The sequence below is a fragment of the Dipteris shenzhenensis genome, chromosome 26 (assembly GCF_047967505.1).
Source record: "Dipteris shenzhenensis isolate YYH24624 ecotype China chromosome 26, Dip_SZ_1.0, whole genome shotgun sequence".
NCBI classification, from domain to species: Eukaryota; Viridiplantae; Streptophyta; class Polypodiopsida; order Gleicheniales; family Dipteridaceae; genus Dipteris; species Dipteris shenzhenensis.
Genome location: NC_141621.1, coordinates 14,218,433 through 14,241,941, shown reverse-complemented (window position 1 = coordinate 14,241,941; position 23,509 = coordinate 14,218,433). Strand labels below are relative to the sequence as shown.

Sequence of the window (23,509 nt, the reverse complement as noted above, 5' to 3'; positions counted from 1 at the left end):
GGACATCTTTGTTGGTCTTATGAAATTCTTTGGTTGTAGTTTGTTCATAATAAATTTTCTATAATCGTAATGCGAGGGGATGGCCCCCTCCTGATGTGGAACTGTAGTGTCTGGGGCTGCAACAACATCCACCTCTGGAGTCTAGATGGTGTCTGTCTGAACTGGATCAAAAGTCTCCTCCTGAGGTGAGGGAGCCGCTCTGATCGCTATCCATCGTGGTACTGGGTGTGCTGCAAGCTTTGGGCACCCTGTTGCCCCTAGTGGTCCTGGGGTGCGAGGAGCAGGGCGCCGTGCTACTCCTAGTGGTCTTGGAGTGCGTGGTACAGGGTGCTGGGGAAGTGCAGTCGGGGTAGTACGTGAAGGAGCCACACCAGACTTAATGTAATTGTCCTAAACCAGCCCTGGTTGGAGCATCATGCAATGGTGGTTGGGTCAGCTCAAACAACAGTTATGTGATTGTCCTAAACCAGTTGAACAAAAAGTAGTAGCAATATATTCTCCCTCCCTCCCTCCCTCTGTGTGTGTGTGTGTGCACGTGCGCGCAATTTCTTCCTTGCCTGGAGTAACCTTGGCATACATTCTCATTTTTCTCCAAAGGTTTTTGCTTACATAGAATCACCCCATGGCAAATTTAATTGCACATTTGGCCCCCTAGGCACACTTTCTACACACACTTTTCACATGCAATTTTGCCGTGTATGCAAACCCACATGAACCAGCTAAAAGCCCCTTGACTTGGCAACAAAAAAACCCATAATCCCATCCCATCATGAACACGGTGACCCGGAAAAAACCCCACAATTACACGTAATTTTGGACATGTGACCCGCAACACATGACCCTTGGATACCCTTGCTCTAATGTGATTGGTGTACCACTTGGAGATTCATCGTCTCCCATTGGGGGCCTTGCAGAGTTTTATTCAACTTTAAAAAAATATTTACATCACATCATATATATTTTTTTGAAAAATGTCCTTGGAACAAAAAAGCCCCATCATCTTCTAGCTAAGTGTACCTATGTGCCTACCCTTGGGTCTTTTTCTCTTCCTTGGGCAGTCTCTAGCAAAGTGCCCAAGGGTCCTGCAAATCCAGCACTGGTCCTGTCTACCTGCAATCTCGACTCTCTGTCGAAAGAAAGAGCCATCTGGACGCTGAAGCATGATGTGGTCATCTGAGATGTTAGGGTCAGAGACAATGACCCTAACGCGAGGCACCCCGTCCACTCTGACTGCCTCTGCCGAGGAAGAAGGCATGCCAGGAAGGGGGGGGATCTCAGTGACCACTCCGACTGTGGCTCCGATAGTGGCAAGAAGTCGATGGTAGACCTGAGAAAGACCAGTAAATCTAATGAATAGTGATGTAACCAGACTATCCTTCTCAACCGGATCAAAGCCCAACGTGTAGGGTAAAAGAAAGATCCTCCTCGAACCCAAAGCCAGAGGATTAGCTTTGAGAACAAGGGTTGTGGACTCGTGGGAGTCGAAAACCACTTGGAAGAATCCACGTCCTAAAAGTCGAATATCCCTGAGGTGTGGGGCGAGGTCTCCTGGTAATGCCGCCAGCATCCAGTCTCTAGCCTACAACTCATCTTTTGAAAAAATGACGGTTCTTGTGGCCGGTGGAAGTGGATGAAGATTGGCTGAGTGGGGATCCATTCACCAATCGATGTGAAAGGGCCGATTCAAACACTGAAAAAGCTCCGTCCGTGAAACTGTCGTCCAGGACGCCTTGGAACACGGGCGCAGGAAGAAGGAGAACAGGAGAGGGAAGGAGAGAGAGGAAAAGGAGGAAAGGAGTCGGGGGGGCTGCGGGGGGGAGAAGGAGGTAGGCTGCGGGGGGTAGGAGGTAGGCTGTGGTGGGAGGCGGAGGGGAGCTGGCGGGTTAGGAAGGGAGGGGGCGGGGGGGGAGAGGGAGGGCAGGGGAGAGCAAAAGAGGGGGCGGGTTAGGAAGGGAGGGAGGGGGCTGGCGGGGAGGGGGAGGGTGGGCGGGGGAGAGGAAGGGAGGGGGCTGGTTAGGAAGAGTGGGGTGAAGGAGGGGGCAGGTGGGGAGGAGGGGGGCGGGGAGGGCATGGGCAGCAGGCGGGGGGGGAGAGGGGAGCAGGCGAGGGGAAAGGAGGAGGCGGGGGAGAGGGAGGGAGGAGGCAGGGGGGGAGGAGAGGGGCGGGGGGGGTAGGGGCAGCAGGCAGGGGGGGAGAGGGGAGTAGGCGAGGGAAAAGAAGGGGGTGGGGGAGAGGGAGGGAGGGGGGCGGGGGGGGAGGAGGGGGGCGGGCAAGGCAGGGGCAGCAGGCAGCGAGGGAGGGGCAGCGAGAGGGCAGCGAGGGGAGAGGGCAGTGAGGGGAGGGAGGGAGGGGGCAGCGAGGGGAGAGGGCAGCGAGGGGAGGGAGGGAGAGGGGGGGGCTAGCGAGAAGGAGGGTGAGGGAGGGGCTGATGGAGGGGGCAGCAGAGCTCACGGGGAGGAGCAGCAGCTCAGGAGCTCTCAAAAGTCTAATCGTGAAGTGATGTTTAATCCCATGCTACTTCAAAAATCCTTGGAATGCATGTGACATGTCCTCTCCCCCTCTATCTGAGTTGAGTGTTCCAATTCTAGAATTGGTTTGGTTCTCAGCCATAGCTTTGAGCTCCTGAAACCAATAGAACACCTTAGATTTTTCCTTCATGAGAAAAAGCCATGTGAACCTGGAGAAGTCATCTATAAAGGTCACAAAGTACCTTGCTCCTCTATCCGTGGGAATAGTCATGGGGCTACATACATCACTGTGCACTATCTATGACACTCTGGTTGCCTTGACCCAATTCTTGCCTTGTTTACTAAATGGCAAGCGATGCAATTTGCCAAGTGCACACCCCTCACACACTTTTTCCATTGTTTTCTCTTCGAAAGTGCTCAAAAGTGTTGTCTATTCGGCCGCTCATTGTGCATACATGGTTTATCTATTTTCTAAGCCACAAAGGGAGCTCTTCCTTCCCTCCTAGGCGACCTCTATGGGACTTGGATCGTTGATGAAGTCTAATCATGGAGGTAGTATTCTCCCAAGTCAGCACCAGTAGAAGGAGTAGGTGTTTTTCATCACAGTTTGACCCCCCATGGAGGATAGTGCTCTCTCATGCGAGGTTGATTTGGATGAGGAAAATGTCAGCGGCCGTTTATGCTCCATCTTGCTTGTATATAATTTCTATTGCAATCAACCGCGTTTTAGCGACTGTTTGGCACTCCATCTAGTACCGTCTTGCAAGTAACGTCATCATGCCATCTTGTGGGTTCTGACCTTGTGGTGCACGTTGAAGCGCATGCACGAGAAAGCAAAACGTGGGACGGGTTGAGGGCACGTGAAAGTGAGTGGGGAACGGTGAGGGCCGTGCGTGTTCTCCATACCATTGTAAAAACCATGAACTGTTGGGTACCGAACCAAGACTCGAGGTGAGCCCGAAGGGGTCAAACGCGCCGACCCACGTAACGGCCATTAACCAGGAAGGAAACGTGGGCTGATCAGGACGTTGCGCGGTGGACGTTCCTAGGGGTCTTGGTGACCCGTGTGACTCTGTGGACCGAAGAACGTGAAGCCTAAGGGCTTGCCCAGTGGGACGTGGTGCAATGGGATAAACGGCGGACGGCCCGTGCCAGGGGTCGTGTTTGGCTAAGCTGCGCATAAAGGGGATTTGGTATCAGAACCGAGACATAAAGGGAGGTTGGGACTCGGCAACAGGTCCAACGTAAGGTGCTCACGACCGGAGACTAAGTCTGGAACTACCGGGCCCTTACACTTTGTATTTTCACTCGATGGTCCGATCTAAACGAAACTTATATCAACGCAAAGCTCTCTTCACGGAGCATAATCCTATGTCTTCAGTTATTGTATTAGATGTTAAACCAAAAATCTATGATTCTCTGTGCGTGACTGTTTCTCTTTCAGACAGTTTTTACCCCCGCCCGGTAAACTGCCCATATCTTTCCGACCGCTTCTCTATTTCTTACGAAACTTATATTAGAGCGAAGCCCATTTCAAGGCGCATCTTGATATGGGTTTAATTATTTGATATCATGTCTCTACTTAAAGTTATAGGCCTCTGTGTCTAATGACAGTTTGCAAAGTGTTTTGAGCTAATTGTAAGGGTATCTATGAAGGAGGTGCAATGTTTCCCAGGAACCTACCCATCCGACCCAATCAGCCCCTTCAAACTCCTGGATATATATCAGTTCATGTCATGTTGAGCCGCAAGATCTTCTTTCAACAACGTATCGCTCTTCTCTTTGGCGCAGACCGGCTTGCTGAGAGTATGGCCTCAGCTGATCCTTTCCTTCTCCCTATGCTTGAGTACAACATCACTTGGGATGTTATCATCTTCATTCTCATATAAGGGAGGACAGGATGGTGTGGTCTCTTGATATAAAAGCTTCTTTTTAATGTCCCTTTCCCAGTGATGAATATCTCTATCACTCAGTTCGAAAGCAACAGGAAGTGAAGAGGTGCGTGAAGTTTATTACCCCCAACTTTAGGTCGCACCATGTGCATGAATGATAAATACCTTGGTATGGAGTGAGAGTTATTTGTGTATGGGATATTATGGGGTTTTTAGAAAATAGGAAGAGTGAGTCATATAAAGAGGTGGGCTCATGTCCATGTGTTCCAATAATATAAGAGAGGCCACATGCAAGGTGTGTGGAAGGCATGTGGAGGAGTGTGGAGTCAAGAGAAATCCTTCTAGAATTCCTATGTGGAATGAGGAGGATGTGAACATATGGAAAAAAGAGGGTCCCTATGGGCACCATGTGGGGAGACTCTTGACTTTCTCAATATTTTAAGAGTCTTGAGTATCTTTTGATGGGACACATGGCAAGAGTAGCCAAAAAGGACATGGATGGTGACATACAGGCTTATGTGATTGATGGGGAAAGGAATCTACAAGCAGCAATTGTAAATGGGTGAAGGAGGGTGACAAAATCTCTATAAAAGGAGCCTCCTCTCCCTTGTTCATCATCTCTTCCACCATTAGGCCTCATGTTGCTGTAGCTCTGTTGCTATCAATACATTGTGAGTATTTTGGCTATTGCCTTGCACTTGTACTTTCTTCCATTATGCTTTCCAGATTTTGGTTATTACCTTGCACTTGTACATTATGCTTTCCATATTTCCATTCTGTTCCTAGCTAGCTTCTATGTCTCTTCAATTCCCTGAGTCATATTATTGTTGTACGAGTAGGACAATGCTCTGTGATGAACATGTCCAAACCTGGCATGCCATAAATCAGCTTGGGAAGTGTTTGCTACAGCCAATACCTTCTGATCATAAGGCTAAGCATCAAGCTTGTATAAGCCTCTGTCATATGTGCCTGTTGCTACAACCTCATACCCTTTCTTTGGATCCCTGATCCTGCATTAATTATCCTGAAATTCGACCAACATATGTTGATCATGAGCAATGTTTGAAACTGAAATCAGATTTTGCCTCAAATTTGGAACATACCAAACATCTCGGATATACTTAACTTTCCCATTATCAAGCTGAATGGGAATGTGCCCAACTCCGATGATGTCTTGAGAAGCATCATTGGCACATGTAACCTGTCTGCCATGAACAGGTGTGATGCTCTCAAACCACTCCTAGCGAGAAGTCATGTGCTTAATAGCATCACTGTCGATATACCATGTATCACTTGCAACAAGGGAAGCATCTCTTGATTGATTTTCAGCATTCAAATCCCCCCTGGCATCCATCTTCTCATTAAATGCAGCAAACACAAAGTCTCTATCACCTTGGGCAAGATGAGATTCACCATGTGCATCTGAAGCACGAGTTTCAATGGGGCAACAAAATTACTGCTAGAGCTATCCCTTTGCCTCTTCTTTTCATTGGCAATTCTTTTCTGACACTCTGCAATGTAATGCCCTGGCTTCTTGCAATAATTACATTTGTCCTTTTCCTGATTTTTGCTTGAACTGCTTGCATTCCCCTCCTTGGGCTGAGTTGTATGGCTGTGTTTTGGCTCAAACGTCTTCTGAAATTTTTCCTTTCCACCCATGGCAAGTACTTGCTTACCCTGATGAGAGGCTTTGGCAAAATTTGAGCATCTCTCCTCTTCTTGCAACAAAAGCCCAACTAACTCATCGAACGAGAGTGGGGCTGCCCTGAGAACAATGGTCAATGAAGTGACGAATATACCATCTGAGGGCGCTAAGCTATTGAGAGTAATAGAGACGAGCTTCTTGTCTTCTATTTCCTCATCAATACTTGTGAGCTGATCACGTAGATCAGTGATCATGGCAATATGATCAGTGATGGTCCGGCCTTCCTGCATCTCGAGATCCTTGAGCTGATTTTGTCAAGGCAATGGCCTTTGCCTCATTCTTAACATGATACATGTTTGCCAATCTTTCCCATGCTGCCTTTGCATCCTTGCATGACTTGATAGTCATCATAATGTGCCTCTTCACATTTGTGGCAATCAAAAACATCGTTTGGGCACTGCGGCGGTCAAACTTCTTTTGCTCCTCCGTTGATGCTATGGGACTAGAAGGAGGGACTGTAGTAGTCCGCTGTCTGCCTGTAGTCTATCCGAAGAAGTTGTGCTAGATGTAGATGAGCCTGCTAGCCTCACCTCATCCCCACTAACAATATCCCACAAGCCCTTACCAACCAATATGTTCTCAAGCATGAATGACCACAAGACATAGTTTGGTCCATCCAGCTTGTCTCACTCGGACAAATTGCCAAAATTGTCTAAAAGAGTCGACATGATGCAAAATGGGATACCCACAAGCTGCAAATGTACCTGCAAAAAGAACTGCAAGTCCCAAAGGTGCAACTGGCTGCAAATGTGCCAGCAAATCCCAAACTAATACTGGCTGCAAATGCAAAGTATGACCGGCTCCTCTGAAATGCCACTAACTGCACAATGCAATCACTGCAAAAATGGCATCAACCAATCACTACACTCTGCTGCAATCTGAAGTGCAATCCCAAACTGAAAATGCACAACCCAAATCTGAAATAGCGCACCCACAAGTGCTCAAATGCATCCACAACTGTAAAGTAATTGCAAATGCACCCAACAATGCAGAGTATCTACAAATGCACCTGAGAGTGCAAGAGTATGGGCTGCAAAAACAGTCCCGAAGCGAAATACACAGCTCAAAACACTTACTGAAAGTGCACCTTGGCCCGAAACACCTGCAAAACAGTCCACTGACTATGTGGGCAAGCTGGAGATGACAAAGGAGCTGAAGTGAGCTGCTTGGAGCTAAATGAAGCTGTCGGGAGTACTTCTGAACACTGTAGAGAAGAGCCTGGAGCTACTCGAACACACTCCGGAGAGGCTGGAGCTGAAAAGAGTCTAGATCTGAGCAAAAACACCAAAAAACAGCCGAAAACAGCTCAAATCACCTTCTAACAAGTCGTACGGACTCGAAATCAAGTTCTCACAAGTCATACATACTCTCGGCACTGTCACGCAACTGTATGGACAAATCCGCACGGACTGTATGGACGTCCGTACAACTGTACAGAAAATTTTTTATTAAAAAATCGCCTGAAATGGTGCAGGACAGATTTGTTTGCATGCAGGCAGCTCCGAAATTTCGAAAAGCGTTGAAATCGGACCTTAAAAGGTCAAAAAACAGCCATTGGACTGGTGGAGCTACCTCAAATGAAAGCTGGAGAGCTGAATGTGAGAACCAAGAACGCGCACTGGAGCACCAAGCTTGCGGGAGTCTGGAAGCAAGAACGGGAATGGGCTCTAGAGACGGAAGCGCTCTGATACCAAATGTAGGAACAAAGTGGAGACAGGTTGTGAACACAAGTGAGCAAGAGTGCACACACAAGAAAGCTCCAATAGAAATGTTCAAATGAAACAATACAAGTACTTGGTATATATAGTACCCAAGTACTACTGGTCAACCATAGGGTTGACTTTATGCCTATAACACCATATCTTTGTAATCTCTTATAGTGTTTTCTGAGAACGTACTCGATCATTCCCCCAAACTGCTAGAATATCTGGCTCCACCATTGTTGCCGATCACTCCATTGTGTTTAAAGCCACTTAAGGACTTGGTGATTTGTCTTAATCGTGAAATTCCGTTCATGTAGAAAGGCTTCCAATGTTTTAATGTCTGGATGACATCAAGGAGTTCTAAATCATAAACAGAATACTTTGTTTCGGCATCGTTAAGCTTTCTGTTGTAATATGCCACGGGCCTATCTTCTTGCTGTAAAAATGCCCCGATGGCGACATTGCTAGAGTCTGTGATTACCAGAAATGGATCATCCCAAGAGGCGATTTTCATAACTGATGGTGTTGTGTCCAACCGTTGTAAGTCATGGAAGGCCTGCAAAGCTTTGCCTATGAATTAAACTTTTTTTCTGCGTGTCTTTACCCCCTTTAGTAAATCTGTAAGAGGATCTGCGTCGTGTGTCGAGAAACCATCCATGTGCGAGATGTATGCTTGACACAAACCCACAAAGGAACAGATCTCCTGAGCTGTCGTGGGGACAACCCAACTTGTGATAGCGTGAATCTTCTCTGGATCCAATCGAATCCCTTGAGCAGTAATGATGTAGCCCAAATACTAAATTTCCAGCAAGACGAATTTACTTTCCTTTGTGTTGAGGTATAGCTAGTTATCGCACAATAACTGTAGGCAATAACTGTAGGGTACATCGCCAATCCTTAATATGTTGCTCGGATGTAGTGAAAAAGATAAGGATATCATCGAGAAAGATGAATAGGCACTTCCCAATATACTCTACAAATACCCGCGACATCATCTTGTTGAATGTTGGTAGTGGATTCTTTAAACCAAAGGGCATGACGATGAACTCGTAATGAGCTTGCTCTATTCGGAAAGCTGTTTTTGGGATGTCAGTTTCAAAAATCCAGACTTAGCCACTCTTGAGGTCAATTTTTGAGAAAAACCATTGAGTCTTTCCAAGATGTACTCGATGTGAGGCATAGGAAACTCGTTGCTTACTGTAAGCTTGTTGAGTGTTTTGTAGTCAACACATAGTCATGCAGACTTATCCTTCTTTGCCACAAATAGAATGGGTGCAGCGAATGGCAAAAAGAAGGTCTAATAAACCCTACGCGCAGTAACTGAGACAACTGCTGCTCTAACTTCCCCTCCGTAGACTTTTTTTTTGCAAAGAAAGGAACCTTCTATAGAAAAAAACCGAAAAGGGCTGAAAGAAAAGAACCGGCCTTATTTTTCCAAAGAAACCCATCTCATTGCCTAGGGGATCTCTAGTACTGGGGCTAAAAGCTAAGGGGGGGGACTATACAACCAGCAAATCCCTCGCGGAGTGAAGATGTAGAAAACTCATACAGGCCAAGCCTTGTAGAATCGAGCACGCCTCTCGATAGTCGCTCTAGAGCCTGGAGTCCCACGCTCCCAGGTGGAGCATAGAGTGTAGATGATATCCTACCAGATGGCGACCAGGGTAGCCAAGGGTGGAACCGGATGCTCACCCATCACGAGACTGCAGCGAACCACCCAAATGTTCCCCATGGAACTCTATCCTCTGAATGCTATGACCTTGTATCCGGTAGGCTAGGGAGATCTCATCAATGTGGAACGTGTGTCCTCCCTCAACCAGGCCACCATCCCCCAGGTGTAGTCCCTCTGAAGACTCTGCATGCAGGTCATGATCCTGAGGGCTCCCATCCAGATCCTCACTGTTGTACGACAGCTCCAAAGGCAGTGCACGATTGTCTCCAGGAAACCAGCAGAGCAACAATGGCATTGCCCCTCCACTTGCATCTGCTCCAACCACGGTCCGATGGGCAAGCCTCCGTGGTGGGCGGCCAGCCAAAAGAAGTAGGATATCTTCCTCGGTCGCAAACTGGACCATAATCGCATCCAAAACCTGGAACGAATATCCAGAGGCACTCTCTGGGTCACCCAATGCCGCTCCCTCGAGGGGGTCCACCTCGAAGAGTCCATCTGAAGCATCCTGCCAATATGTGTGATGTACGAAAAGAAGCGCACCTCGTCCATCTACTCGACAAGGCCGCCCCTGGAGCTACACCTCCCTTAGGGGTCTAACCTCCCACAGCCAGAGGTGCCATTTGGGGGCATCCTGCTCTGAGATACTAGGAGGATCAATGTGTAACTCCTTCCCCAAACATCCCACTACTCTGATGATCTACCAGTGGATCCCATCAAGACTCCCATCCATCTCAAGGTCTCTCTCAGTGAGCGGATGAAGTAGGGCTCCAGGTCCTACACGGAAGAAGCCGGGGTGCGTGCTGCCTCACTATATAATCATCCTCAAGGGGACACCTGTAGGAGATTACAAAGATATGGTGTTGTAGGCATAAAGTCAACCCTATGGTTGACCAGTAGTACTTGGGTACTATCTATACCAAGTACTTGTATTGTTTCATTTGAACATTTCTATTGGAGCTTTCTTGTGTGTGCACTCTTGCTCACTTGTGTTCACAACCTGTCTCCACTTTGTTCCTACATTTGGTATCAGAGCGCTTCTGTCTCTAGAGCCCATTCCCGCGCTTGCTTCCAGACTCCCGCAAGCTTGGTGCTCTAGTGCGCATTCCTGGTTCTCACATTCAGCTCTCCAGCTTTCGTTTGAGGTAGCTCCAATAGTCGAGCAGCTGTTTTTTGACCTTTTGAGGTCCGATTTCAACATTTTTTGAAATTCCTGAGCTACCCGCATACAAACAAGCTTGTCCCGCACGATTTTAGGCAGGGAAAAAAAATTCTTTTTTTTTGTCCATATAGTTGCGCGACAGTGCCGTGAGTCCATACAACTTGTCGGAACCTAATTTCGAGCCCGTACGAGTTGTTAGAAGGCGATTCGAGCAGTTTTCGGTTGTTTTTGGGCATTTTTGCTCAGATCTGAATCTTTTTCAGCTCCAACCTCTCTCGGGTATGTTCCAGTAGCTCCAGGCGTCTCCATACTTCTCCAGTCTCTTCTCTACACGTGTATTGTGTTCAGAAGTACTCCCGACAGCTTCATTCAGCTCCAAACAGCTCACTTCATCTCCTTTGTCATCTCCAGCTTGTCCACACAGTCCGTGGACTGTTTTGTAGGTGTTTCAGGCCAAGGTGCACTTTCAGTAAGTGTTTTGAGCTGTGTATTTCGCTTCAGGACTGTTTTTGCAGCCCATACTCTTGCACTCTTAGGTGCATTTGCAAATTCTCTGAATTGTTGGGTGCATTTGCAATTACTTTATAGTTGTGGATGCCTTTGAGCTCCGGTGGTTGCATTTGAGCACTGGTGGGTGCATTTTCAGTTTGGGATTGCACTTCAGATTGCAACAGACTGCAGTGATTGGTTTATGCCATTTTTGCACTGATTGCATTGTGCAGTCAATGGCATTTCAGAGCAACCAGTCGTACTTTATTTTGCAAGTACATTTGGAGCTTGTGGGTATCCCATTTTGCATCATGTCGACTCTTTCAGACAGTTTTGGCAATTTGTTCGAGGGTGACAAGCTAGATGGACCAAACTATGCCTTGTGGTTGCATTTGAGCACTGGTGGGTGCATTTTCAGTTTGGGATTGCACTTCAGATTGCAACAGACTGCAGTGATTGGTTTATGCCATTTTTTCACTGATTGCATTGTGTAGTCAATGGCATTTCAGAGCAGCCAGTCGTACTTTGTTTTGCAAGTACATTTGCAGCTTGTGGGTATCCCATTTTGCATCATGTCGACTCTTTCAGACAGTTTTGGCAATTTGTTCGAGGGTGACAAGCTAGATGGACCAAACTATGCCTTGTGGTCATTCATGCCTAAGAACATCTTGTTTGGTAAGGGCTTGTGGGATATTGTTAGTGGGGATGAGGTGAGGCTAGTAGGCTCATCTACATCTAGCATAGCTTCTTCGGATCACAGACAGCAGACTGCTACAGCCCCCCCTCCTAGTCCCATAGCATCGACGGAGGAGCAGAAGAAATTTGACCGCCGCAGTGCCCAAGCGATGTTTTTGATTGCAACAAATGTGAAGAGGCATATTATGATGACTCGCAAGTATTGATGAGAAATAAGAAGACAAGAAGCTCGTCTCCATTACTCTCAATAGCTAAGCACGCTCATATGGCACATTCGTCACTTCATTGACCATTGTTCTCAGGGCAGCCCGACTCTCGTTCGATGACTTAGTTGGGCTTTTGTTGCAGGAAGAGAAGCGATGCTCAAATTTTGCCAAAGCCTCTGATCAAGGTGATCAAGTGCTTGCAATGGGTGGAAAGGGCGAATTCCAGAAAAAGTTTGAGCCCAAACATAGCCATACAACTCAGCCCAAGGAGGGGAATGCAAGCAGTTCAATCAAAAGTATAATCCACTTAGCTCTGGAAGGGACTATGATCCTGTATCCAATCACCCAGGAGAGTATAGAAGAAGAAACAGAAATGCAAGTACCTCCCCTACTGCCCAAGGCGGGTGACCAAAAAGTATGGCCTCAAAGAAGCTTACCCGACTTGGCACAATCCCTAACATACAACTTGTGTTCCTTAATCATCAGAATGTCCATGGGACCCCCAGTAACACCTGGATGAAGTTGGTTACGAATCAGCTGCCTACGGCAACGATGAGGTACACCTCCAAGGCCCTAAACGTTCCAATTGACAATCCTCATCTGCAAGAGGAGGAGGCTGGATGGAAGATCCTACCCGACCAGGTAGCGGAGAAAGCCCTCTTCTGCGAAAAGTTCCTCCTATCAAGAGGAGGGAAGTCAACTGGGGAAAGCACACCCACACCTGCTGAGGGGGAAACTCTATCCACGAATGTCTGAAAGATGTGCTCCCCAAGCATAAAGGGTACAAACTCGTCTGCCTCAAACCCAGCCAAGTCTACCAGAATTAAAAATGAATTCCTGTGAAGTACCTCTGGTGTAGGAGTGCGAAGGAGCCTTGCGGAAGGAGGAGTGGAACCAATAACCCCCTTACCTCTGTCAGGTGTAGACAGACGTGCAAGAGAAGAAAGTTTGACCTCGGCATGACCTCAGCCACGACTTTGGCATTGTTCTCAAGTAAGGCACGGGTCTCTAGAGAAAGGTTCTCCCTAGGTGAGCGCTCCTGTACATGAACAAGGGCAGGAGCAGTCTCATCTGCACATGGAACCAGGACACGAATGTCTCCTACCTGAAGAGATGGGTCTGCGCCCCTGTCAGTGGTAGCGTGAGGTACTGGCTCCCCAACTATAACAAGCACCCAACAAGGGACGACCGACGTACTGACTGTCCTGTCCGTGCTGTAGAAGTACTAGGACGAGAGCTGATGGTCCTGGATGTGAAGCTGGTTTAGTAGCGTGTGAAGTGGTAGGAACTGGTCGTGAGGAAGGTCCAGGTTGGGTGAAGCTATGAGGCGCACCTATGCATCTTTTAGGTCTTTTCCTTTTCCTTGGGCAATCTCTGGCGAAGTGCCCAAGGGTCCTGCAAATCCTACACTGATATGTCTCCAAGCAATCTCGACTCTGTGTCTAAAGAAGGAGCCACATGGACGCTGAAGCATAATGTGGTCATCTGAGATGTTAGGGTCAGAGACAATGACCCTAACATGCAGTACCCCATCGGACCTGACTGCCTCTGCTGCTGAAGTAGGCATCTCAGGGAGAGGGGGGATCTCAGTAACCACTCCAAAGGCAGCTCGAATGTAATGTAGCAGTCGATGGTACACCTGAGAAAGGCCTGGAAATCTGATAAGAGTGACGTCGTCCGACTGTCTTCCTCGAAAAAAGGGTCAAAAAATTCCTCCTGGAGCCCAATGCTAACAGGCTAGCTTGAAGCACTGTACGTTCTACCTCCGAGGAGTCAAAAACAATCTGGAAGAAACCTCGCCCAAGAAGACAAACATCTGCGAAGTGCCCTACGAGGTCTCCAGGTAGAGTGGCGAGCATCCAGTCCTCCCTGGCCTGTAACCTGGAAGGGTGGGACCCATGGATGCGATCAAAGAGCAATGTCGAGCTCTCCTGCTTCGTATCTTCTTTTAGCTGTTGCAACTCATCTTTTGAGAAAATGATAGTTTTTGCGGTCGATGGAAGCGAGCGAGGATTGGCTAGAGGCTGAGCCATCGTCAATCAAGGTGGAAAGGCCGACACAAACATAGTTGAACTCCGTCTGACTAAAATGCTGCAAGAAAGGAGATGGAGAAGGCTGAAGGGAGGAGATAGGAAGGAGAAAGAGAGGAGGAGGGGAAGAGAGGCTAAGAGAGGAGAAAAGAGGCTTAAAAAAAGGCTAGAGAGGGGCGAGGGAAGGTAGCTGAGGTGGGCAGGGAGAGGATGAGGGGAGGAGAAGGGTTGAAGGAGGGTGGAGGGGTGAGGATAGGGGCAAGGGAAAGGAGGCAGAAGAGGGGCTGAAGGGGACAGGGGAGGGGGCGGGGGTAGAGGAGAGGAGAAAGGGCTGAGGGTAGAGGAGAGGGGAGGCAGGGGTAGGGGCTGAGGAGGGCGGGAGTAGAGGCTGGGGTGGGGGCTGAGAGAGGGGGCTGTGGAGGGCGGAGTAGAGGTGGGGTAGGGGCGGAAGAAGGGGCGGGAATAGGGGCGGGGAAAGGCGGGGGTGGAGGCGGGGAAAGGGGGCGGGGATAGGGAGAAGGGAAGGTAGGGAGGGGGCTCAGGGGAGGGAGGAGAGAGGGGTGGGGAAGGGAGGCAAAGGGCAGCACTGTAGGTTTTGACAACACACATTTATAAAAACTGCAAACGTTTGAAAATCTTGAAGTTTGAAAGTATTCACATTTGAAAAAAACCTAAAGTCCAAATCCACATCAATTTTGGCATTTGTTGGCGTTGCTAGTGTGCATGATGAGGTTGTGCACCTACTAGTGAATGGGTGATATCAACAGCTCCTCGACCTGCGGGCCATACACATCGTAATTGCCCTTCTGGCTGCTCCCAGAGTCCAAGCCCTGTGGGTTGTAATCCATAGATAGGTCACAAGATCATAGTGCAGCCCATACATTGATCCAAGCTAAAGCTTTCTAAGTTCTCTCCACACCGAAAAAAGTCCAGCCTCTAATCTCCAGGTAGATTGGGAAGAATTTGTGTTCTAATGATATAACCTATAGACTATTGAGTCGTCACTCTAGAGTCTACAAAAGTATTGGTTCTTCTTGACTATCGTTCGCCTACCCTTCGATCAGACCTGGGGATCAGTGGCTTGGCTCACTCTTTTAGGGCCCCAGGTCTTCTTTGAGAGACTTGACTCCTCTTGGGCTCTTCACATCTGATGACACGTTGTGGAGTCGTGCTCTCTAGAGGATGTTCCGGCCTCTATCTTCAGGGCTGCTCATTCATCGGTTGACTCTCCATGGGAGGTCTTAGCTAGCATTGCAGCATGGCACATTTGGAGAGCCAGGTGCACTGAGGCTTTGGAGGGTTTTCAGGTTCACCCTTCTCAGATCTTGGCCAATACTTGGACACATACGGTACACACTCTGATGGCCATTTGGGCGACCATGCAGAGTTCATCTCGAGCAGTCTCCTCCAGGAGAGTTATTTTTCTCAGAGATTGGAGAGACTCTCCCTTCTTTGCTGAGACTTCTACAGGGTTGAGTTGGCATTTCCAGCCTCAGCCTTGGTTTCTTTCTACCTCATTCCTCTGAGGTGTTTTTATTACATGCCTAGCATGTTGTATCATCGAACAGAGCTTGCTCTTGCGAGTTTCTTTCTTACTTAATAGAAGTCTCTTTTTTGCAAAAAAAAAAAGAATCCAAATTGGCTCACATGCATGCTTTAAAACCTCATCTTTCTACCCCAGAAGTGACTACTAATGAGCCCTTACTTAGCAAGGATGCTCATGGACCCAAGCATCTAATGGTCTCTTCTACACATCCCTTGGTGCAGGGGCTGCTAATTGCTAACAATTGGAGTTCTCCTCTCTGAGGACATATTGACTATTTCTCCCAGCAACATGATTGATAGAGTTGCTAGTATGAAGAACAGAGGTGGCCAAGGCAAGAGGAGATCACAAGTCATCCTGCAATACTAAAGATCCTCAAAAAATCTTTGGAATCTTGACAATAGCAAGGTGAGAAGTGGTGTGTGCCTTAGAAATAGTAATAACCACCTGATAGTGATTGGGTGTAAAACTGGGGGCAATGCAAATAGTGCCCCCTCTACCTGGAGCCCAATCATCAACATAGAATTTATCAATCCATGCATGGATGGGCATCAAGTGTCTCCTATTTAACCAAGAAAATATGACCAAAGATGGCAAGGCATGAAAGATATCAAGAGGGAGAGTAAAAAGGAACTGAATCGCATGTCCCTCCTCTAATGCCAAGTACAATCAACCAACAAGTATGACAAAAACCAAATTACTTGACTTCTTGCAATCCCTATTATCCAATTTGTGCTCCTTAATAAAAATAAATAAATCGGTCCACCTTAGATGAAGCTAGTTACATATCGATTGTCTAAAGCAGCGATGCGGAATACTATAAGACACTGAATGTACCACCTAGCAATCATCATCAACAAGAGAAAAAAACCTAGAACTAGTTCAACGACCTAGTAGTGGCAACCTCCCCATGTGCACCTAATCTCTTCGCATATGTAAGGGGAGGAAAGTCCACTAGGAAAAGAACAGCAACCTATTATTGATGTCCAATGGAAGGAGATGGAGACCTACCATCCAATACTGCATAAAAATGGGGGAAAGCAAGGGAGGAAAGAACAACCTCTGTAGAGTCTCCACAGTCAACTAAGGGATGTTGCACAAGCTCAAAGGTAGTAGTCATATCATGTAAATCAAAGGTCTTTGCCCTATTAGGAATATCACTAGGCCTAGCTCCTAAAGAGAATGCCAAGGGAGGTCCTCTTCCTAGAGGAAGAACCGGATATGCGGGGGAAGAAACTAATATGCAGGGAAAGAAAGATTGAGTCTGTGATGGCTATGACTTTCAAAAACATGGGGACCCTAGTGCATGTTGCAAATCTTCCATCCCACACTACTATCCACCTTTCACATGGAGGTGCATGAGCAAAAGGACCCTGCCGGTCTGAAGAAGTGGTTTTTTTTCCTTAAATGTATCACTGATCCCGTCATCTTGCAATCTTGATCCTCTGCCTAAAAAGGAAAATCCATCTGGACACTAAAGTAGAATATGGTCCTCAAATGATGTAAGGGCCCAAGACTCTTTTTTTTTTTTGGCGGGGGGGGGGGGGGAAGGAAGGTGGGGCAGGAGGGAATGTCTGACTTACCAGTCTGAAAATGCTTGTAGCCCCATTATTGCCTGCGGAGACAACGATTGGAGATGTTTGGCAAAATAAAAGGCATGACAACCTTCTATTTTCTTCAATTACAATCACAGGCTTTACAGCTGAAAGAGATAGGTCCCAGATCTGCACCGAAAACAATAGAAGTATGACGTAAAGAAACAGTTCACTCTTAATGCCTAAGGTTTTCATCTCTTTGAACAATATTTTGGATACCATAAGAAGCAAAGCATGAAATTACCTCCAAACGACCATTGACGGAGACTGTTCCAAAAACACAAGCATTTGTCGAAGACCAACGCAAGTCTTGAAGGCTTTCAGTTGTTGATTGGAACACTAAAAGGGCAGTGTCCTACAATAAAACTATAATTTGAGGAATAAAGCTATAAGGGTGCTTGAACTGCTGGTGACTAAGTGCATAAGCAATTTAGTTTTTTTGTTTGATACAAACACCTTAAGGATTAAAATTCAATGAATCCCTTCATACACATTTAAAAAACATCTTCAAGATATCGATCTCCATCGGGATAAAGAGAGAAAGTATCAACCCAATGGCATAGAAAGGAGCATGTGTGCGTGCATGCATGCATGTGTGTGTGTGTGTGTGTGTGTGTGTGTGTGTGTGTCCCGAGCCTCCATGTTAATAGTGCTTATTTGCTTCATCAACAATTTCAGAACATGGTGAGAGTGGCTGTCCGTCCCCTCCTCTTACATGCTCAGGAGGATATGGATTTTGCTTGGATCAGTCTTGCTCATCGCTTACAGGCTGTTATTCAAGATTATGGACAGAGTTACATGGGAAACCTCAGGCTCAAGCTGAAATGGGCTCAATCTCACAAGCAGCAAATGGATGCAATCAGTTCTCATAGGCAGCTTACCTCTTCTGAACAGGATTCTTGTGCTTATGCAGTTCATATCATCCACCAAAATGATCTTCGCAAATTAAAGAAGTGGCAAATCCGAGCTCGCATGAAACCCCTTTTGGATAAGGGCTGCTCCTCCAAAGCCTTTTTTAGAAGTCTCCATGCGGATAGGCAAAAGGAGGATATTTGCAGGATCAAGAAAGATGATGGCACCTGGACCACTTCCAAATCAGAATTGGAATCGCAATGTTCTAGTCATTTCCAGCATCTCCTTTCTCTTCAGCCTGATCATTTGATGCAAGTGAATGCAGCTAGGTCTCAATTTCTTATGCATGTCCAGCCCATATTGTCTCGGGAACAGGCTCATGCATTGGAGCAGCCTTTTATGCTTAGTGAACTGGATGATGCTTTGAGTCATCTACGCAAACGCAGCTCTCCTAGTTGGGATGGATTGACTGTCGAATTTTTCCGTGCATTTTGGGGTGATCTCAAGAACACTCTTCTTCTAATGATCAATCATGCTTGGGCAGAACAATCTCTTCCTCCATCCTGGAAACATGGCCTAGTCAAATTGATTCCCAAAAAAAGGTTGTGTGAGACGATGGCTAATTGGCGGCCTATATCTCTCATGCCTGTCATTTACAAACTCATTGCTAAAATGATTGTCCTCAGGGTTCGCTTCTTTTTGCAAGCAGGACTTCATCCTAGGCAGTATGGGTTTGTCCCCAGAAGGCAAATCACTGACAATATCTCCAATGCTTTGCTTGCAATTGAGTATGCCAAATATTCTAAACAAGATGTTCTCATTCTGCAAGTAGACATTGCGAAAGCATTTGATACTGTCCATTGGGATTTTATTTCTCAGACTATGCATAAATTGGGATTTGGCCCTCGGCTCATCCATATCATCTACTCGCTCTATTCTCAGGCCACGGCGCAGTGCTTGCTTGGTGGTGGGTTGTCAAGAACCTAGACTATGACCCGCTCAGTGAGACAGGGTTGCCCTCTTAGTTCCTTACTGTATGCCATTGCTACCCATCCGTTACTGTTGCATATGGACTATCTTGTAGATACAGGACAGCTCCATGGCTTGCCAATTCCAGGGCACAGTCATTTCTTGCACAGGCATATGCTGATGATTCATACTTTATGCCCAGGAATTCTCAAAGTGACCTTTCTCACTTGATGCATACACTGAATGACTTTGGCATAGCTGCTGGACTGCATATCAATTTTCAGAAATCAAAACTTCTAGCTTTGAAAGAAGCTGATTGGCATGCACTTCTCTGGCCAGGCCACATTATCTCTTCCCATACTATTGTGAGGCATCTAGGCTACCCCATTGGCTGGAATATTACCCCGCAACAACAGCTCAAATGGGTGCTTCAAAAGATCAACAAGAAACTGGAATACTGGCATTTGTCCACTTGGCCTCTACATGTTCGACTTCGGATAGTATAGTCCATCATTATGGCATATGTGCAATTTTATTTGCCTCTTCTTCCCTGGTCTTTCAAGCATTTGGCTTCCTATATGTCCCAGGCTATGGAGATATTTTGGAAAAGCAAATCTCATAAAAAGGCTTTGCGACTACTACCTATGCAGTCTATTTGTTCACCCAAGACTCATGGGGGGCTGAATATTCTCAATCTCCAGGTTCATATGTTGGCAAGAAAGAGCACTATGATTGCTGATTTTTTTCAGCAAAAACAGCCATGGGCTATTACGTTAGCAGCTATGTGTGGAAACATGGCGTCCCACGCATATGGGCATTGGATTACAGATCACTAGGAAGCAGTCATGACCACATTTCAGGGGAAAATTCCTGGTTGCCCTGTTTCTACTGCTTTTATTCATGATTGGAAGAGAATTCTCTCATATGCAAAATGGACAGGTGCTTCCTCTCATCATGGTAATTCTTTTCGCTTGGAAAGCATCCATTGGAGCAAGGTGTTTGAATCGCCTCTCGCTTTACAGGCACCTATTAAAGCATACAATCTCATGAAATTGGGCATAAGATTTGTTGGCGATGTTGTGGATCAACAAGGTTGTATGCTTTCATTTCCACAAGCTTGCAGGACATTCTCCTTGGGTCTGCATCATAGGTCCATTTGGAGAATACTTTCAACTATGTTGCAGCCATTTGTTCTGGTTCCTCCACTGTTTGTACAGGACAGATTACTGGACTGGAATTTGACTTCCTTACCTCCTGCTACCCATACGCTTTCAATGCACAATCTGACCTCCTCGAAGGTCTACAGATTTCTTCTTCCACCGCCATGGATTGACAAGCATGCCAACACTCTTTGGAATTTGGATAGGCCTTTATCTTGGTGGCAATCACGACTCATGAAAATCTGGAAAGCCAAATTGCCATTGAAACAAAGGCTTTTCTTTTGGAGATGTATAGCGGGAGCTTTTTCCATTGGGGTGAAATTGGCAGCACGCCGCATTGCTTCCCCTTCCTGCCCCCGTTGCTCTCATCACTGCGAGACAGTTCCTCACCTATTATGGTCTTGCCCACACTCTCGCATATTGATCACTCATGTTTCTCATTTGCTGCGGCTTCGGTTTCCCTCAGATCTGGGAAACTCTTCTGGATGTTTGGATGCCTCTCATCTCAGATGTCTCCATTCCTCCTCTTCTTTCACTGGACTCGCTTTTGGGTACTATGGACCATTTGGACACAGAGACTGCATTCTAGGATGAGTCAACAGTTTCCTCAGGCATATATTTTCTTCAGAATGTCCCTCAAGCAATCCTTATATGACAGTTTTGCTGCAAGGGACTTGGATGCTACTAGCCTTGAAGTGTTCTCTACCTGTTTTTGAGTTCTTCCATTGGGCTCTCTTTTGGAGTCTAATGTCAGTGTGTTTCTATTGCCGATTCTGATCCTCCGTATGCTAGAGTTTAGTCTCTTTCACCTCATTTTGGTTCTCAGCCGCCTGGCTCTCATGCAGCCTTGACTTTTGCATCCTTGGCAAGGAAAAAACGACCTGCTTTCGCGACTTCTTCTCCAATAGACAAGTCGCTCAAGGTGGACTTCTCCGGTTTTGCTTCTTCATTGCTTCAAAGCGATCTCTTATGATGTATGTGTCAAGACTCTCTGTTGGAGTTCCCAGATCTAGGGTCACGGTTGTGTCGGGCTTTACCCTTTGAATCTTTTCTTGATTCTCTCTATCAGGCACAACAACGAGGAGTTTGTATTTATTTTATGGGACGCATGATGAATTCTTCTTCTCTACGTGCCTGGTCATCAGCGGCAGTTGGAGATCACAAACTGGATTCCTTTGTCTTTCTTGGTAAAGGTTTTTACTATGCATACTTCGTTGATGTGTGCTGGTGTACATGGTGCAGGTTTTTTTGCTTATGTAATACCTTGGGATCCCCTTTTTGACCAAGCCAAAACTCTAATGAGTTGAGTTTCTGTCCCGTCTTGGTCACTCTCAAGGCCTTGCTAGTTCCTCTACTCTCACATTTGTCCTCTATTGCAGCTTTGTTGGGGAGAGTGTTGTATCTTCCTAAGCAAGATTTTCTGGTTTTGAGTAGGGACATCCGATTTTGTGTCTTGTGGGATATGAAAGATCCCATTCCTTCGTGTTTAGATATTGATTATGGGCTTCCGCATCCTTTTCACATTCTCTTAAATTTTGCATCCTTCCGGAATGCGTGTTACAAATGCAGACAAATTGGTCATTTTGCTCGAAGTTGCCCCTCAGCCTCACATCAATCTAATCTTACCTTGGTTCCACCTCGGGTTTCTACTCCTCTTTGCTCTGAAAAATTGGATCAACAGTTTAAGCACATAAAAAAGAATGGAGAAGGGTGCACCCTGAAGGGAAAGCCTCAGTCACAATGTCTTCTTCGATTCCTTTGTCGAATCCCTTTCAGGCTCTTTCTTTCTGTGATACTCTTATGCCAGATACTCAGTTGCAGATGCCTAAAATGGTTCATCATGATGTTCCCTCTTCGTCTATTATTTTAACTTCTTCTACTATTGATATATCTGTTCCTTGGGAGCCTTCACCATGCGTCTCTGCCAGACACTCTAGTCCCTGAATCACCGCCTTGTAAGTTGCAAGTGGATCTATCACCTTCGGATATAGCTCATGATGAGGATTTGCATGTGGATTTGAAAGAGCAGAATACATTTGAGAGCTCAAGATACTCAAGATACTTATTCTTTACCAAAAAGAATTTTCAATCTTCAGGATATGCATCCTATGTTGCAGCAGGTTTTTGACCAAGTGATTCAACGTTTCCGCCTTCTTGCTTATGTCAAGAAAAATCACAAAGGTCAAAAGAAATTGTATTTCATTGATGGCACTACTACTTCACTCAATGCCTACTGGTACAATAGGGGATCAATTTGGAGGATATTGTCTTTATGTCGCCACCTGGAGGCATGTAATTTCATATTTTCCTCCTTTGTTTTTGGGTTACTTGTTATCTCCATTCTATGTGTGGAGAATATCATACTAGATGCTCCCTAGTGACTTGTAAACATTTTCACTTTTCTACTTTTCACATAGCCTCCTGGCCTTTTCTAGGTGCCTACTTGTAATCTTTTTAATTTTGTGCTTCTTGGTGGGTTTTCACCTCTTCTGAGGTTTCCCACAAAGAAATAAAAGATTTCACAAAAAAAAAAGAAGTGTGTCTCGAGCTCAACTTGCTGTAGCTTGTGTCCATTATTTTTCCAGGCAGTTTGGACAGGCTGATCCTCTTTCTCTGGCAGTATTGGCAGCCCGGACTCAATTACTGCAGCATGTTTTTCCTATTGTTTCTCATGCACAAGCTCTTGAGCTTGAATGCCCTTTCACTGAAACAAAATTGACTACTACTGTCCGATCATGTGGTAAATGGAAATCTCTGGTATGGGATGGCCTTATAGTGGAATTTTTTCTTGCATATTGGGATCTTCTCAAGCCCATTTTGCTGCGTATGATCAACCATGCCTGGGAACAGCAACATATGCCAGTTTCTTGGAAAAAAGGGCTAGTAAAGCTTCTTCCCAAACATCATATTTGTGAATCATTGGCTGATTGGAGACCCATTACTCTTATGCCTGTCATTTATAAAATCATCACCAAAATGGTGGTTGATCGTAATAAAGGATACTTGCATGATGGTTTACATCCTACACAATATGGTTTTGTTCCTCGCAGGCATATCACTGATAATATCGCAAATGCTTATGTTGGAATTGAGTATGCCAAATACACAAAGCACGATGTACTTTTACTGCAAGTTGATATTGCCAAGGATTTTGATACTGTCCAATGGGACTTCATCTCTCAAACAATGCATGCTTTGGGATTTGGGCAGAAATTGCAGCATATCATATACTGGCTTTATAGTGACAGTTAAGCTCCTTGTACTCTTTCTGGGGATATCTCTAAAGCATGGACTCGTCGTTGCTCGGTGCGTCAAGGCTATCCACTTAGTGCGCTCCTGTATGCTATAGCCACGCACCCCATGCTTCAGT

General features: G+C 46.3%; 1 protein-coding gene across 1 annotated transcript in view; it reads right to left on the bottom strand.

Annotated features, from left to right (window-relative positions):
• The window catches only part of LOC147884710 (uncharacterized), a 123,993-nt gene that overhangs the window by 5,256 nt on the left and 95,228 nt on the right, over window positions 1-23,509 (bottom strand). The window contains exons 15-16 of the mRNA XM_087397871.1: window positions 17,403-17,513; window positions 17,147-17,287 (exon numbers count right to left, since the gene is read on the bottom strand). Of these exons, the coding sequence (XP_087253997.1) occupies window positions 17,147-17,287; window positions 17,403-17,513 (252 nt within the window). The remainder of the gene's footprint in view (window positions 1-17,146; window positions 17,288-17,402; window positions 17,514-23,509) is intronic.